At 38.4% G+C, this 15016-nt stretch overlaps 1 protein-coding gene across 4 annotated transcripts in view; it reads left to right on the top strand.

Moving 5' to 3' along the window:
- Window positions 1–15016, top strand: part of MACROH2A1 (macroH2A.1 histone) — a 42961-nt gene that overhangs the window by 9164 nt on the left and 18781 nt on the right. For all 4 annotated transcript variants that reach the window (XM_068205776.1, XM_068205774.1, XM_068205775.1 and 1 more), the window contains exons 3-4: window positions 11484–11590; window positions 13046–13243. In XM_068205776.1, coding sequence (XP_068061877.1) covers window positions 11484–11590; window positions 13046–13243 — 305 coding nt within the window. The remainder of the gene's footprint in view (window positions 1–11483; window positions 11591–13045; window positions 13244–15016) is intronic.

Raw genomic sequence — 15016 nt, 5'->3', positions numbered from 1 at the left:
TATTTAAAACTGAAGCAACCTGACCTTACCACAATATTAGATATGTTTCATAATGGCTTTTGATATTGAAGGACAGAAGTTTGCTTCTTATAAAGTTTCTTCTTCCCCTAAAGATGAAGATTGATAATATTACCAAAAAACTAATAGAGTGCTTGTTTTCTGTTGGGTATTCATACCATCAAATATATGTATTTTTTCACCTTCACTTGTCGACATTCAGTAGTCTTTATTTGGGCCTTTTCTTTAAAAGAGTGCTTTTAAACTTCATAGATGGTCTTAAAAATGAACATTTCCTTTAGCTAGGTTGCTGCTTACAGCAATAACAACTCAAATAAAAGGCTTCTTAGGGTGAAGGGTGCTTTGAATGTTGTCCTTTTAAAGCAACAGAGCAATACAGGTGAGCTTAAGGCTCTCCTAATGAGCAGCACATGTTACAGGTTAAATAATTTAGTGTTGACTGAGGCAATGATAGTTTAGGCAGTTAAGAATAGGCTGGGGAAATAAAGGTGTTTCTTTAACTGCTGTGCATCTTGAGAACTTGTCTGAGGACATTACCAACAACAAGAAAAAAAAAAACCCAAGGAAAGTAACATACATCACTTTAGGAAAAATTAAAGGCAGGAGGAAAGAATAGCTGAAGGAAAAAGTACTTTTCTTCTTTATCCCTTCAACTATTTTAAGGCAGTTTTGCTGTGTTTTTTTGTCTCCTTGGAAGGCTAGGTAGATAATCCTAGTAATCTGTATCTTATGGCTTTCTTTCATTCCTATACATAGATGCATGTCAAAAGCACAGATACGTCTTTCTTTCCAGAGTTGGTACTGGTTTTATCATAGAATTATTTTGGTTGGAAGGGACTTTGAAGTTCATCTTTTTCTAATCCCCTTTCCATGGACAGGGAGACCTCCCTCTACACCAGGTTGCTCCAAACCACATCCGGTCTGGTTGCCTTGAACCGTCTTGGCCATTTCCAGAGATGGGGCAGCCACAGCTTCTCTAGGCAACTGTGCCAGTGCCCCAGCACACTCACGGGGAAGAATTTCTTCCTAATATCTAATCTAAATCTATTTCAGTTTGAAGTGAATCCTCCTTGTAGTCCCATCACTACAAGTCCTTTCCTCTCCAGCTTTCTTGTAGACCCCTTACTGTTTCAATCTGGTGGGTTTTTTTTCCCTTTCTCTAAGTTTTTCACACAATGTATAGTATAATTTTTAAGCCTTTAGTGCTCAGTATGTTTTCTGAACTTCAGGTCATTCATCTTTTTCAATGTAATTCAGAAACAGCCCCTTGAAATGGAATGCTTGGAGATTTTTGGTTTGTGTTCTTTTTACCTCTTGGTAGTTATTACTTCACAAAACCAGAGAAATCCTGACTTCTCTCCAGGAGAGTTTTTAAAGATCCTTATGTTAGCACATGGTCTGAGACCAAATCAAAGCATTTCAACCATTTCAAAGTAAAACCAGGAATGTGACATAATAGGAAGGAGACCATGTGAACTGGCATGCTAATAAATTGGCTAAATCAAAAAGCAATCCTGTGTATCCAGGAAGGAGAAGTATAAAATATCAAAAGCAGTCATAGGAAAGAGAAACTTCAGAAACAGAAACGGGAGGGGAAATGACAGAGACATGACCTAATAGAAAGGAACCTACTAAGGTTTGAAAACTGTACATCAGTGTACAGAATATGGAACCAACTTTATTCATTTAGAAGGTGAGGTGCTAAATTTTGCTGGCCTTTTCTGAGGTTTAACTTTGATGTAAATCTGAAATTAGCCCATAATGTGGTCAGATCTGGGATTTTTTGTTAATTTGAGATTTGAACTTCTGAAATGCTTCCAGCTGTTCAGACTTGAAGGTCTGTTCTGGATTCATCTGGAGTTATGACTTACCACTTTGTACTTTGAAAGTAGCTTATTTTTATCTTGTATGTACAACTCCTCATCAGAAAGTAAGAGTACACATTCTATGATTTCGCATGTCCTTAGATTTCAATATACTTCACATTTAAACAAGTTGCACAGTGAGTATCCTCCTTTTCTTACTTATTCACTAAAGGTTCTTGTTACCTAGAAGTTAGAAAATAATTCTCTCATCAACACAAGTAATGTATCCAGTTTGGTTTCTTAAGCCAAATTGCTTATTGTTTCCTGTTTTTTGTCTATGGAAATATTGTGTTATGTCCACTGTAAATAGGATGCAAGTGTGTCTTTCATGGGTAAATGTGCAGAAAGTACCTTTGTGTGTTACCAGTATTGAAGCAGGTGGATGTACTTCCTTTCTTTATGCTCGAGGAGTAGTGTGGATGCCAAAGAACTGTAAACACACAGTTCTTTCTTTTCCTTCTTTGAAGCAGCAGTTCATGCAGTGCTTCCTGCATTGCAGGGAATAGTCAGAATAGTGGATCAGTTCTACAGCATAAGCAGAAATTAATTTTAACCATTATCAACAGTTTTCAGTTGCCACATTCTGTGTTGGTGATTACTTTTGTCTTCTTTCCTTATTGCACTTATTTTCCAATGGTTCCTTGCCTATTTGTTTTTCCAAACGTGGACTTCAGAAAACTGCAATCCCTCCCATAATTCCTCTGCAAAGTAGTGCATCAGTATCAGTTTATGTCAAAAAAGAGCTCTAGGTCAGTCAAGAGAATGGCCACAGACTTCATCTGGGGCATTGCAGCCACGCACATGAATTTCGGTGGTTTGTATTTGTCAGAACTGGTCCTGCCATACATCTCATCAAGTATGGTCTTTTCAGGTGTAGGGCTTGCACTAGTTACAATATGTGGTCCAACCTTTCTTACTAATGGAAAAAGATACTCTTTTGCCCTTGAAAAACAGAAATCTCTTGAGCATATTTAAAGGTAGAAAGAGCCAGGCCTGCAAGTGATTTCTGCTCTCCCCTCCCCGATCATCTGTTATACACTGTAAATAATTTTCAATTGCCAAAATGTCATAGCAAATGAGGAGAAGAAGTTTATAAAACAGCAGGAGCACAGGAATACAAAAGAAATGAGACTGATTTATATTTGTTATGTACATATGAAGGTAGGAGAAAATGTTTAATAGTTGTTTTCTCCATTAGATCTTCTTCTCAGCTCTGTTTTTGGAGTTTTTTTTGCACAAGGGTACCGTTGATCATATATTTTCTTGAAATGTAAAATAGCATTTCTTGAACCCCATGGTTAGAATTGCATCTGAGGCATTCCTGTGTTTACCCAAGTTTTTGTTTTCAGGCTTTGTGATGTCACCAGAATCAAATAATGGGGGTTCATGTGCTGGAGCTCAATTCATTGTGATTTTATCTTGATGAATTTTCAATGTGGGAAACATTTTTGATCCAGCTGCTGACTGGCTGCAAAAGAAAAGTCCTTCCTGAGAGCAGTAGGTTTTACTGCTCACTTCAGATGCTCACTTTGCAATGTCGAAGCTGAGCAAATTGAACTGCTGTTCACCTCTTGTGTTCTGCTCACTGACTAAAATCTTCACAGGGTCACAGAGGAAAACAATGATTTGCCCTTTCTGTCAAAGCAGATGTTCCACTGAACTCCTGCTTGGAAGCAGAGGGGAGCTCAGGGGTTCACAGTAAAAAAGCATTTGGTTAAAAGCAGATTCAAGTTCCAGGCAGTCTGAGACTCCCATTAATAACCATCCTTGGAGAGTAATGAAATTTAAGCAGATAATTAATCGACAGTATTTTTTTGATACCATTGAAATGTGCATTCATTACCAAGATACATTTCTGCTATTTAAACAGGCAGCTTTAGAAACATGACTTCATTTTATGTTGGTGTACCACAAACTCTGTCCCAAAGACGCCGGAAGTAAATTAGGAGCTCATAGGACCTGTGCCTTCTCTGAGCAAGCATGAAAATACCTCTTTGTATGTAATGTTCTTTCAATATGGATTAGTACTGCCGGGTTGTTTATGGCAATAACCTCACAAGCAGAGACCTTTTGACTGTATCAGCATAGGAACACTCCTTTGTAACATTCCTACTACATAAGACTCCTGTCACGCTCTCAAGTGAAGTGTCAGTATCACAATTTAAAATTGCTCTGCTTCTAAGTGCAACTTCAGATATAAAACTTTGCACTGTTATCAAATGAATGACCAACTTTCTGAATTACAAATGCATCAATCAGTGTCTTTCAAATGTATATAAATGAAGAGTGTTCTTTCACTTATAAGCCCTTCCTTGGCTCCAGCCCTGTAAGCACTTACATATGTGTCTGTCTTATTGTGTAGTCCTGTAAACTTCCATGGATCTCTGAGTTACAAAAGCTCACTCAGTACAAAATTACTGACCTGATTACAGTCCTGATGTATTTTCCAAGCTGCACAGGTCAGGTTTGATGAAAAACTGTAAGAACCAACAAGAGTGTTTTCTTGTAATAAAAACTCTAACAGTGCATACTGCTATGTCAGCATAGTTCAGAGGGGTAAATATGCAACAATGTGACATGTGTAATATTTAAAGAATGTACAAAATGGTGGATGGGGCTGGTTTAGTTTTTATGGCATGGTCAGTGAATATTTCCTGCCTTGAAAATGTTAATTTTTTTGCTATATTTCAGTCACATTTTAAATAACATGAAAAACTTCTTAGTCTAGTAAGTAATTTCACCTGTTTATTTGGCTAAGTTGCAACAGACTAATGACTTCATCTATATATTGCTGCTCAATTTAATACTGGTATCAGCCTTTGTTTGGAAGAATGGAGTGTAAGAGAAGCGTAAAACAAAAATGTGGCTGATTTTGTTACGCAGTTTTTTCCTACTCATAGCCTTGTCTTAAATGGAATTCCTTGTTGAGAAGAATAAAAGAATCTATAAAGCTGAAGTCTTGTCTTCTTTGGCCTTTTATTCTTGGAGTGACAGTTGTAGGACAACTGGGTAGAAGCAAGAAGACATTCTGACTCTACAGTGTATTTAGCAAACAGTTTCTTTCCTCAGATATTCTCAAATTTTAGAAGTTCTTGCATCAAGTATTGTAAGCATGATTTTTTTTTTCACGAGGAATATTTAGAATGCCTGAGTTCAGCTAATATTCTGTCTTCAGTCTTCAATATTTTTCCAAAGTATATTTTTCCCTGAATTACCTTTAGAAATTAAATTCCATGTGGATTCTGCCGTCAGATGAAGTGCTCCATCCTAAGTATAAACTTCACTGGGGAAAAATAAATTTAGGGGATATACAGTGAAATACAATATTTCTTAACCATACAGGAGGTACTTTTCTCTCAAATTGCAAAAATGTCTGTGGTACAGCAGGCTTTGTTAGTGCATGATGTCATGGATACTAAAAATGGTGCTAAACCTTTCTGAATGTGTTCAGAAAACAATTAGACGCATCCATAGAAGTAAAATCTGTTGGGGAACTAAACAAAAAGACAGCATTTCTAACTCAGGGAACCACTCAGCTGCACATGGCTGAAATCAGAGGGAATGTTCTGGAAAATTTGCTTGCTCCTTTAATGCCCCAGCCCACCTGCACTTGGGCACTGGCTGAGGACCGGAGGTCAGGTTGGATGTGGGCTTTGCTCCAAGGAAGTTACAGTGAGTCCTCTTGATTTCTTTAATGTTTAGAAATGCAGCATTAAAGGCTAAGCCAGGAGCTGGTCTCAGGATGTGAGTAGTCCCCTGTATTCTTTAACAGCCAGACCAAAGCATACATGGAATCATTTAGATTGGAAAAGCCCTCCAAGATCATCAAGTCCAACTGTTAACCTGGCGCTGCCAAGTCCAGCACTAAACCATGTCCCCAAGTGCCACATGCTGCACTTGATCAGGTAACGTCTGGCAGCAGTTACTTTAATCATGTTTGAGTGCATTTCTAAAACATATGTGAGCTGTTATGAGGAACAGCAAAGTGTACTGCCAGATAGAGGAAGCTCCACTGAAAAAGAATAAAGGCTGATTTGAGTTGGAGCAGGATTCGTGTGGAGAAGAGCTAGGCTATCTCTTTAAATTAGTACTCAGGGTGTGGCCATTGTAATAAATAACATCTGAGTTGAAATTCAGGTTTCCCTGAAAATTGAACTCTCATGTCTTTTACAGATCAATAGTAAACAAGAACAAAAAAAAAAAAAGAAGTTAAATAACATTGGATCTCTTACAAAAAAAAAAAAAAAAAGGATGGTATTAAAGTGTAGAAAAAAGCTGAAGAGATGTGTAAGTCAGATCAGAAGGCTCTAAGTGGAAGTGGCTTTTGTGGCCTGAATTTGTGTTTTATGTAAACAGCAGTCTGTCATCTGCCTCACAGAAATGCAAAACTTATAATAACTTGGCAAAGTTAACAGTTTTTCCTTTAAGGGGCCTAGTTTTGATACAGCTCAGACACTCAAGACTGAAAGGATTGGGGTTTTTATCACATCCTAAGAGAACAATTGCCCTGCTGAGAGTTAAGGTTTCGTCAGGGCTTGTTCAAAGCAGTAAAGTTTCTTGAACTGATTTTCACTGCATCAGATTTCCATGACTTTGAACCAAGGCTGAGAACTGTTTTATTGGAATGCGTAAGAGGGAAAGTGTTGTTAAATGATTCTACCTTCACTCTTGCAACTGCAGATTCCAGGGGGATTGGGTGGAATGCATGGAGAGAAGAGTGCAGGAAACTCTTAACAGCCTGGATTGATTGGGTTAAAACCTTCTGGAATCATGTAAAATGAATCTCACGTCAGTAAAATGCTGATGGGAAAGATGATTAATTTGAAGTACAGTAAGCAGACTCTTTGTCATTTGGTTGACTCTGTAGCAAATACATATTTTTCTCAGTGGAATTGTATCAACATTCATTTTTTTTGATTTCTGGATATTATTTTCAATTTTCTTTTGAGGAATGGCTTCAGATTTTTTTAGAAACCCCTGACTTACTCCTGTTGGAATTTGCATGTTCAGAAATTGGCCTTGTATCAGCACATCACCTGTTAGTTGTTAAGAGTTTAATTTTCAAAGATATGATTTCATCTCCCTGAAGACAAGGTGAACAAAGTGATTCAATGCAACAGCAATGATTTAGCTTGTGATGTAAACAAAAAAAAAAAGAAAAAAGAAAAAAAAAACATTTTGGGGATGAAGTCAGACCAATTGAATTTATTGTTTACATTGAGAAATCTTACAGCATGGAATGCATGATAAGCTAAAGGCTTTTTTATTTAGCCTTGAGAGGAGTTTTAGTCAGTAATGGCCAGTAATATTTTTTTTTGAAAACTAATGATAAATGAACTAGAGCACTCTCCAGGAGTGGGAGGAGAATGCATTTGCTTTTGTAGCATCCAGGTCTACAGTTTCTACTGTGCTTGCTTTGTTCTGGCCTAATAGTAATTAGTTTCATTTTAACCATGTGTTGTGTTCTGTTCCAGAGTTTGCAAGTGTTGTGAAATACCAATGTAACAATACTCAGGGCAGAGGGCAGCCCCTTGTGAAACAGGAAAATGCAAGTAGTGAAGTTGGGAAGTTAGTAGGGTGTCTAAGAGATGACCAGGGTCTCTGAAAGTAAAGGATGAGGAAAACTGAAATCTGAGTCCTGAATCCTTTATCCAGGATGAGGTTTCTGTGGCAACTTCTGACACTTTTTGGTTGTGTTTGAGTAGGAAATGTCTTGAGAACAGCTTTTCCTGTGGTCTTATCTCAATCTTAAATATGAGGATACACAACCAGTTTGCTTTTCTCCTTTAAAAATACTTAACTGAACTTTTAAAAACCTCAGCTGAAGAAAAGCAGTTTTGGTCCAAGTGCTGAAAACAAGCTTAGACCAGTTTTCACTACCCATATCCCACTTCTAACTATTACCAAGACGCTTTTCAAGTGATCTAAATGAAAACTGACTTGGAGATACATTTTAAGGAAAATTTCTTAACTTTTAGGGTTTCCCACTCAATGCCTCTACTTTATTAATGACTGAAAAGAATAAAAATATTATCATAACTATGTCTTTTAAATCAAGTTGGTATGCTCACAGTATAGTCAGATTTCTGAGGCATCAATGCCTTTTTTGCTATTAAACAGCTGTCCATACATTAATATATCACATGCTGACATTGCATTCCTAATTAATTTTCTTTTCCTAATTATACAGCTCTCACACTTTTTTCTGGTTTGTTTTATATCAGTACTTAAAGTGGTACATGTTGGTTTGCATTTTTGTTTGAAATTATTCAAAAGCACAGAAAAAGTCATTTGTGAGATGGAATTTCTCTTCATATTAAGCTGATTTCAGTATGTAGTAGTTGAAGGATACATTCCAAACCATATAATACTGAAAAAGTTGGGATTTTTCTTCATTTTTTAAAAAATAGAGCTCTTCATGTTCTGTAAAGTAAGTCTTGCAGTTGCCATCTGCCTGAGTGGTAGTGATGTAATTATTCTCTAGGGGGGAAATGCCTTGAGTAAATACATGAAACGAATGGAATAGACATTATGCAATTTCCATCCTTTTTGTGAGGCCTCATTTTTGTAAAACATTTTTGTTTTGGTCTTCTGGTTGGATAAATACAAGCTGAGTGAAACCTGATGTCATGGAAGCTCTTAACACTTTCTTTTCCCTCAGCAATTCTAAGCAAAGCTGTCTCTCATGACCCTGCTCAGTTGCTGGAGTTGATTTTTAAATGTCTGTTTTCTCCTACTGTGGGAAGATTGCTTTTAATGAAACAGAACTCCTCAATGACTCAAACCTTTGAACCTGGTAGAATGACACTTCCAAAGTGATGGGTTGAACTAAGAGTTCAAGTCCAGTCTCAATTTTTAGTACTTTTTTCCACCTACTCCTTTTTCCCGGTAAATCCACAGTTACTCTTGTGAAAATTTTAATCAGCCCCTTTACAATCCTTTAATTTAAAATTGATTTTTAAAATGGGCAAAATACCATTTAAATCTCCAGAATTAAAGCAGCATTAAACAGATATGAAAGTAGTGCTGTCTGCAAGAAAAATCCAGGCAAGTAGTCTGAATCCTGTCTGCATGCAGAAAGTCTTCATTTCCAGCATTTCTAAGTGCTCTGATCTGTTGGATTTGGATTAGGTTTGTCTCTTGTCAGTTCTAAATCAAAAAGGTGTTGCCTGTGTTGGCTTCAGTTTGAATACCTCCTAATCCTCTGTTTTTAGATAGGAGAGTCCCCCTCTGACCAGACTTGTGCACATAGCTGAGTCTGGCAGTTCTCAGTGCTGTGGGTCTCTCTGCATGTACAAGCAATACGTGATTGTTGTTGGAGTGCTGAGGAGAAGGCCAGAAGAGAAATTCCACCCTCCATGGCCTCCTCCTCTCTCCCTCTCCCCAAGCTCCTCTTTTGTGGTCCTCAACACCAGTGCAAAGCGTTCTCTTCCTGAAGAGGAAGTGGGGTACCTCAACTTCCCTAAAGGACCATTAGAAAACTGTAATTTCAAAATAAGTTTCCTGTCCAAGGAAGAGGGCTTAGCACTTACAAGAACAGTTCTCCACTGTACGAGGCAGACATTTTAGTTTTATGAGGAACAAATAAAACATTCCTGTGTGCTTTACAGGCATAACACTTTCTTAGAGTCTTTAGTTCCAGAATGACCTGTCTGCATAGCTGTGCTGATCAGTCACAGAGAGTAACACGGCCTGACTGTTCAGCAGGGCCCGCTGCCGGAAAGCAGCGGAGGTGGGGGAGCAGAGGCAAACCAAAAAGAAGCAAAGCTTCCCTTGCTTTTCAGCTGGGCTTAAGTCTGAGGTACAAACAGTTGCATTCCTGGTGTGAAGAGGTGGAGGTGGTGGCGTTACTCGGTGACAGAGCCTTGCTGGAGTCAGTGGGGGTGCCTGGGGTGCACCCAGGATGTCACCGTGTGTGCTGCGAGGTGATGGAGGGCTTTTCCACCACAGGCTGCAGGCACCAAAACCTCACGTCTCTGAGCTGGGCTTTGCCAGAAGTATGTGAAAGGGATTATGCCAACTTAATTCAGTTCTTTGGAGGTGTGGAAACGGTGGGCAGGTTGACCTTACCCTGCTAATCCTGCTTTAAAAATAAATTAAAGCAATTGTTGTCAGTATGAAATGTTGAGTTACTTTGGGGTTTAGACTGAATATTCTGCCTCATGCTGTAATGAAGTTAATTCGGTGCTTTGAAGAACACAAAAATGGTGAAAGCACACCAAAATCCTCAATGAAGTTTAACTGTAGAATATTCAGAAGCAGCTGAAAGTTTTCCAGTAAGCATCATAGCTTAACTGTTATGGGACTTAGGATGGAAAATAATTGGTGAATCATGTTAAATTCAGTCTAATGAGAAGCCGTAGTCTGTGCTGTGTAGTGTTACTGAAGATTTACTGTGTCCTATGGTAAAGGCATGTGGTCACATGAACTTTGATTTCAGTCATTTTTTTTCCAGGTTAATGCCTTAATTCAGTTTTCTTTGCTTCTAAATCAAGCTTACCGGAGAGCTCTCATGGTGTAGTCAGTTCTTAAATGTGAAATCAAGCTCATATATTATTGGAATGTTACATTTTAATATTAGTGTGTAATAGATGTAAAAAAAGACATTTCCCTTTTTTTTTTCCTCTTTTTCTCCACACATTACCAGATATGCAAAAGGAAATCTACCAAGTGCAATAGTGAAACACAGATTGTAGAGAGGGAGATGAAAGGTTAGGTGTAACGGAGACAGGTAGCACATAATTGCTAAGTCTGATAAACAAGTTATGTCATTTTTTTTAATTGTTCCCCAGACTTTCTTGTAATTAATTGCATCCTTGCCCAAGGTTTGTTGAGCTGCAGATAAATCAGTTAGCAAGTAATGCTCTAGCCTTTCTCTTCAAAGATCCTTGCATAGAGAGCAAGTTCATCTTTCCTAACTCAGAAAAAGCCATTAAATGCCTGGCTGTTGAACATTATTTTGTCAGCTCTGGAAATATCTTCTGAGGAATAATTTATGAGGAGCAAGCAAATATGATTCATCAATTACTTCTTCTGGTTAAAAACTTCTTCTCAGATAGAGAAAAAAATCTTTAAATGAGTGTAGCAGCAGAATTTTTATTTTTAGTGTCCTAACTTGGATGTGTGTTTACATGGTACCCTAATGCTAAAAATGAGTCATTGAGAACAGTGTCTTTTCCAGTAATAAAAAAGTAGAAGTGATGCAAGCCAGAACTCACATTTGACAGATTTGAGAAAAAGACCTCTAGAATTTATGTATCTACTGTACTCTGTCCTCTGATATGAGAGCGGTCCTAAGAGATGAGCACACAGTACCCTTGAGAAGAACACTGAAAAGTGAGGAATCTGGGGAAACTGTTTCAAAAGAATAAAAAAAATAATTCTAGTTTAAAGCACGGGACTTAAGTGTGCATTTGTTCTTCAGTGATTAGACATATAAAAACAAAATGATAATTTTAGAGTTAGATGTCTGTTGAAGGTATCTACAGCAGTTAGGAGTAACATGATATAATTCCCATACCTTTTTGCATGGATGCTAAATAATACATTGAATTTCTTAATGACCACACTGTAATGAAAAGGAGCTTACTTTTTCCCCAGCGGAAATTCTGGAATTGGCTGGAAATGCTGCAAGGGACAACAAGAAGGGTCGAGTCACTCCTAGACACATCCTGTTGGCTGTAGCAAATGATGAAGAATTAAATCAGGTAAGAAAAACCTCTGCCATGTGAAGGCCAGGATTTCCTTTAGGGCTTCTTAAATTGTCTTTTCATATAGCTGACTTGTAACTCAAGACCTCTGCTTATTGAGCAGCACACCAGGAAACACTCACTAGCATGCTGGCTGTGTAGCTAACTACAGCACTTAGCTTAATTATGTATTTCAGCACTCCTAAAATGTGTAAAAATGCAATGGAGATGTAACATGATGTTTGCTAACACTGTTACAGCCACTTCTGTTGGACTGGGGTATTGTCATAAATTCTTCAAGGACACAGAAAATCCTGCAGATGCTGTTTTTTTTTGTTTGTTTTTAGTTTCCCCCTTAGACAGCTGAGGTCTCAGTGGGACCTATCCTGTTCTCACTGAAGTCTGTTACTGTGACCACAGAAGAGCTTTAAACTCCTGCAAGTCTGTGTCCTTTGCAGACTTAAAGATGCCTTTAACCTGGCCATAAAAAGATTTGGCATTATTATTACAGTGCTGTGGTGTCAGCCAGAGGCAGTGGCTAGGATTAATGTATCTTTGTGTGAGGTGCTGTAAAAACCTCTCTAAAAAGATACTTTTTCCAAATCTGTGTATCATGATGGAGCAGGAAAAATATTCCCCCAACCACCCTCCTTCTGGTTTTGTCTGAAATTTGGTAATACTTTCCATTCATTATACCTTTGTAAGCTTGGAGCCTCACTGAGTTGAGACTGGGGAGCAGTGAACACGAATCAGAAGGTGGGAGCACCTGGGGGACTTTGATGTCACTGTCTGTATCCTCCTGAATATTGAATTAGTCACAGTTAGATGTATAAAAATGAGTTAATGTGGTTTTAAATACAGAACTTGATGTATTTCAACTCTTCTTTTAAAGGCTTGAGTACACTGCACACTTTTGAATATTGATCTTCAAATGCATATTTTTTTGAAGAAAGACAGGTATAGAGATTTGTATAAATGTTGCCCTCCATTTTGAAATTTATTTTTCTGAGGAAAAAACACTTTTTAATAATACAGTTGTTGGAAAATGCAGCACTTGGGAAATATACTGGGTTCTTCTCAGTGGGGCATCCACTGTAGTCTTACACCTGGACTTTGGGGTCCCATTTTTCTCTCACAGGCTGCCCTGCTGGGCCCTCAGGTGTGTGCCTGGGGCTGCCTTGTTTTTCCTCATTGGGTAACAGCCTTCATGGCATGGATTCAGAGAAACAGATCTCAGGTGAGCCCTAGAGATGCTGACAGTGACCATCACGTGTGCAAGAAAAACACATGCTCCCTTTATAGTTAAAATCAAGTATGTGGTCAGCTCCATTTCATGCATTTCTCATCTCTTCTTCAAGGATAATGGTGGAGAAACTCAAGGCAGTATACAAAATTTGCAGTAAATCCTATTTTCTATTTATCAGTGAGTAAATACTGGAATTTGTCATGTAGAACTTTTTTTTTTATTATTAGCTATTGAAAGGGGTCACCATAGCCAGTGGTGGAGTGTTACCCAATATTCACCCAGAGCTGTTGGCAAAGAAGCGGGGATCGAAAGGAAAACTGGAAGCCATCATCACTCCACCCCCAGCAAAGAAGGCAAAGTCTCCATCACAGAAAAAACCTGTATCAAAGAAAACAGGGGGCAAGAAAGGAGCAAGGAAATCCAAGGTAGAGTAATGTGTTTATTTTAAACCCAAAGCTTGCCAGCAGTAGCTGCAGGGAGCTTCACACTGGGTCAGCTCCCCATTGCAGTGTTGTTACCAATGGTGATTTCAGCCACAGAGTGAGCAGGGGAGGATGAGCTCTGCCCTCTCCCTGGTGCACCTGGAGCCTGAACATCCTCAGGAGTGGCCCAGGTCTGCAGCACAGACAGATGGACCATAAATCCTCTGTTCTTTGTAAGAAACATTCCGAGGTGGGCAGAGGGTGTACCAGGAGACAAGAGGAAAGTGTCTGGAGGCTGTACGGCTCATGCCTTACAGGTATCAGTTTGTAGGAGTAGGAAATCTTTCTAATGTGTACATGTGTAGCCAAGGATATTTTTTCTTTTGCAAAGCAACGACAGTTAAGCAGTAAGTTTGGAAAGTAGGAAGAAAAGTACAGGAATTTCACATGAAATGGACAAGGAATGTAGAAGTTCCCTCTGGGTCAAGCAAAGCTTCTGTATATATCCTGTTGCTGTTTACTTAGTCTCTCTTTTGATTGTTTCACTCTTTTGGTTTTCTGAGCTATTGAATTTAGTTTTCTCCCTCAGAACACCTATTAGTTGACATTTCAAATACAGTGCTTCTAATAACCATGCATTAATAATTCCCCTAAATCTGGAATTTTTTTGCCCTGCTTGATTACAAAAGCAGGAAGTCTGTTGTGGGGTTCTGTTTTTCTTCCACACAATAAACTGTATTGTCTGCTTACTATATTGGTATTTGGCTAACAGTAAACTCCTAGGGAATTGAAATAAGACCCATGAAAATCTAATTTTCAAAACACTTGTGTAAAGTAAAGCATGGTTACAGCTTCTAAAAGCACAATGTACCCTTGCATCAGTTATTTTAGTTGTTCAGCCTCAAACTTTGTTTATATACTTTGGAAAGGGACAATAGGAGAACAGTGGCTTGCTCAGTGTTCCAGGTGTCCTTTTTTTTGCTTCAACAGAGATATTGCTGGGGCACCAAATATTTTTATGAAATTGTAAATAATAATTTTATTGAAAATGTGAAATTGGCACCAGTTGAGTTTATAACCACAGTCTTTAGGAATTTTCTTCTTTTTCAAAATGTTCTAATCCTCCTTCTTGTTCAGTAAACCAATTAATACCTGAAACCTGTTATTTCACTGCAGTAATAAAGCTGAAAAGAGAAATGGTGGTTGAGGGGAACTCCTTCTCTCTCCTCCAGCAGTTTCACTGGAGATGAAAGTAGGTGATGATGTTTTAAATAAGACAGAAAATTGTTCAGCCCATTTCCTGCAAGCAGGCAGATAGAAAGTAGATGTATTCTCTCTTGACACTACTTCTAAGGACAGCCACATTACAAAGGAGAATTTCTAAAAATAAGTCTGTGAAATCTGGGAGCACCTCCCTTCACAGATAAAATTTATTCTCTGACAAGTCAATTTCTAGCTTACAATGAGTGTCTGCCCACACACAAAGATCTGTTTGTCCACAAAAGCCATTAGAAAGCTGTTAAAAGTTTGGGGCTGTTTCTATGTTTTCCTGCAACATTTAAGACAACTGTCGTCTCAGCTGTGCACTGTTGTGGGCAGGAGGAGGCACCTGTAGATCTGCAGACGTTGAGGTCGTTTTTCCTATTGATCCCTTCAGCTGTTATCAGGCACTTTGGTTGGACTACAGGATAAAATCCAACACCACTGTTTGTACAGGCATTTTATTGCCTGCTAAGCATTTAGTGCATGTCATATATCTTAGTGTCATTAAACTGT

Source organism: Anomalospiza imberbis, chromosome 15, assembly GCF_031753505.1.
Source record: "Anomalospiza imberbis isolate Cuckoo-Finch-1a 21T00152 chromosome 15, ASM3175350v1, whole genome shotgun sequence".
NCBI classification, from domain to species: domain Eukaryota; kingdom Metazoa; phylum Chordata; class Aves; order Passeriformes; family Viduidae; genus Anomalospiza; species Anomalospiza imberbis.
This window is presented reverse-complemented; position numbering and strand designations above follow the sequence as displayed.